The 3,315-nt window shown below is 42.6% G+C and overlaps 1 protein-coding gene across 1 annotated transcript in view; it reads right to left on the minus strand.

Annotated features, from left to right (window-relative positions):
- Window positions 1–925: 925 nt before the first annotated feature.
- LOC119425478 (gastrula zinc finger protein XlCGF57.1) overlaps window positions 926–3,315 on the minus strand; it is a gene marked incomplete at its 5' end in the record, with an annotated part of 5,729 nt that continues 3,339 nt past the window's right edge. Inside the window, 2 exon segments of the mRNA XM_037693007.1 lie at window positions 926–957; window positions 2,181–3,233. Coding sequence (XP_037548935.1) covers window positions 926–957; window positions 2,181–3,233 — 1,085 coding nt within the window.

Below are 3,315 nucleotides of genomic sequence, written 5' to 3' on the forward strand. Positions count from 1 at the left end.
CTGGTGGAGGACAAACTGACCATACTTTTCACTCTGCTACTGTCTTTACTTACTCTGCTCAACCTGTTTTGTATTTGTAATTATTTTTTTCTATCCTTAACATGTGTTTTTTTTTTTTTTGTCTTTCAGGTACACCTGGACTTATATCTGGACCTACCATTCTGTGTTCTTCAGAGGTTTTTGTGTCGTTTCTTTCAGTAGTTCTTGGTGCAGCGCCCCCACAGGCGAGCGGGGGAACAGGTTGGTTCAACGGGTTGACTCGACTGCACAGTGCAGTGTGAATGCAAACGCACAAGCTTAAATGTTAACAAAACGTCATGAATATTGGTCCCCAACCAAACCAAGTCTACCAGACTATCTGGTGTAAAAACAACCTTATGCGAGTGTTAGCAACACGCTCGATCAGTTACATGTAATCACATGCAGCAGCTAACTCACGTAGAGAAACTAAGAATTGGTTTACCGTCTCATCTGGTCTCTGTGCTCTTTGTCGAAACTTGTGACGTTCAGCAATGACGTTCACTTTTGGTACAAAATGTTCTTTAAGAGCAGCAATAGCAGCAGCAAAACGTGTATCCAGTGTTCGGCAGGGTTTAGTAAAGCCGTTGACCCTCCATACGCAGGGCATGAAGTAGAACCACGCTCTTTATTTCATCCGGCCAGTTGGCCCCCAATGCTGCTATCACCAATATGTAGTTTTCAAACATTTTTAACCATGTTGGAAATTATACTGTTGGTTCTCTTTGGCATGGCAGGAATGGAGCAGGTAAAGGCACAGAAATAGACAAATTCGTCGCCAATGTTGTGGGTTGCAAGATAGAATTAAAGGAAAAATAAGCAAACACATGGATCAGCTTCAGTTCTCCGTTTACTTTTACTTTCCACTTCCTTCCGTTCCTCTCTGTACAGCATATTTTAAACAGTCTTAGACCGCCCTCTGGTGCCCTTTCTTTAGGCCTGTCGCAATAAACAATAAATCAATTAATCGCATGATAACTGAAAATTATCAACATCATTTTCATTTATCGGCTTTATTGTTTCTTCGTGTCTATCTCTTTCTACTGAAGAAAATGGATGGAAAAAGCTCAACTCCAGTGGTCTTCACTGACCCCTCTCTTTCTCTTTATAATCCAGTGTTTCCCCTACCATTATACAGGCGGGGTGCCTCACCCCATCAACAGAACTGAGCACCGCACCTATTAAACTGAACTTGCCCCTACCACCCCCACCCAGCACTGACGTATCACTAAGGTAGCGATGCAAAATACAGGCTCTCTAGCTTAAAAGCCAAGGCTGCACTCACATTGCCTCTTCCCTCATGTTGAACGGCCCCCGATCCCGCTCAAAAACTGTTAGTACAAGCTGCGCTCAGACATGTCTCCGTCCCCCTCCCACCCACCCCCCCACAGCAAAAATCATGGATGAGATGAGCACCCCGCTATGGCAAGCTAACTAGGGAAAACACTGTAATCCATTTTAACCATCGAAAAAAGTGTTATTGGATCGCTAAAAGCAGATAAGCTGAGAAGCTAAGCTACGAGCCGACCTGGGGGAAAAAACCTCCGTCTTTTCAAAACTCCAAAAATTCAAGGTTGAAACTCATACCTTCATGTAAAAAGTTTTTCTCTGCAAAAAGAAGCTGGGAACTTGTTTACTGATGTTTTTATTAAAAGCTTTGTGTGAAAAATGCTATGCCAAAGCGCTCAATCAACACCGACCATCCGCCATTTTGAGAAATGAAGAGAGACAGCCCATGTCATGTCAAGTGGCCTCCCTTCTATTTTTCTTAAAGAGACACACCGCTAGCTCCCGTACTTGTGAACTCCTTCGGTACAGTCTTAATACAGCCACCTGGTGGTCGAAAAATGATACTACATGCAAAACAAATTAAACATTTCTTCTTAAATTTGACAATAATTATTAATTATTGTCAAATTTCAATCAATTTTATCGTTTATAGCAAGAATTTCTGAGACAATTAATCGCCCAGCAAAATTTGCTGTTGTAACAGGTCTACTTTCTATGTAATAACCATTACTTCAGTTTCAACAGCAGAACACAACAACAGTCAGAACAGCTGAAAGATTTCTTTCCACTGTGACTTTTCATGTGTTGCTTTAAGCCACTTTTGCTCGCAAAAGCTGCTTCACAGACTGAACAGCTAAAAGGTTTCTCTCCACTGTGCCTCATCATGTGTTGCTTTAAACCACTTCTGCTTGCAAAAGCTGCTTCACAGACAGAACAGCTGAAAGGTTTCTCTCCACTGTGCCTTATCATGTGTTGCTTTAAGTCACTTTTGAGTGCAAAGGCTGCTTCACAGACAGAACAGCTGAAAGGTTTCTCTCCAGTGTGTCGCATCATGTGTTGCTTTAAACTACGTTTCCTTGCAAAAGATGCTTCACAGACAGAACAGCGGAAAGGTTTCTCTCCACTGTGCCTTATCATGTGTTGCTTAAAGCCATTTTTGCTTGCAAAGGCCGCTTCACAGACAGAACAGCTGAAAGGTTTCTCTCCACTGTGCCTCATCATGTGTTGCTTTAAGCCACTTTGGCTTGCAAAGGCTGTTTCACAGACAGAACAGCTGAAAGGTTTCTCTCCACTGTGCCTTATCATGTGTAGCTTTAAACTACGTTTCCTTGCAAAGGCTGTTTCACAGACAGAACAACTGAAAGGTTTCTCTCCACTGTGCTTCATCATGTGTTGCTTTAAGCCACTTTTCCTTGCAAAGGCTGTTTCACAGACCGAACAGATGAAAGGTTTCTCTCCACTGTGCCTTATCATGTGTAGCTTTAAACTACGTTTCTTTGCAAAGGTTGCTTCACAGACTGAACAGCTTAATGGCTTCTCTCCACTGTGCCTCATCATGTGTTGCTTTAAGCCACTTTTGCTTGCAAAGGCTGCTTCACAGACAGAACAGCTGAAAACTTTCTCTCCAGTGTGTCTCATCATGTGTTGCTTTAAGTCACTTTTGCTTGCAAAGGCTGCTTCACAGACAGAACAGCTGAAAACTTTCTCTCCAGTGTGTCTCATCATGTGTTGCTTTAAACTGCGTTTCCTTGCAAAAGATGCTTCACAGACAGAACAGCAGAAAGGTTTCTCTCCACTGTGCCTTATCATGTGTTGCTTAAAGCCATTTTTGCTTGCAAAGGCTGCTTCACAGACAGAACAGCTGAAAGGTTTCTCTCCACTGTGCCTCATCATGTGTTCCTTAAAGCCACTTTGGCTAGCAAAGGCTGTTGCACAGACAGAACATCTGAAAGGTTTCTCTCCACTGTGCCTTATCATGTGTAGCTTTAAACTACGTTTCCTTGCAAA

Source organism: Nematolebias whitei, chromosome 19, assembly GCF_014905685.2.
Source record: "Nematolebias whitei isolate Nwh7 chromosome 19, NemWhi1, whole genome shotgun sequence".
Taxonomy (NCBI): Eukaryota; Metazoa; Chordata; class Actinopteri; order Cyprinodontiformes; family Rivulidae; genus Nematolebias; species Nematolebias whitei.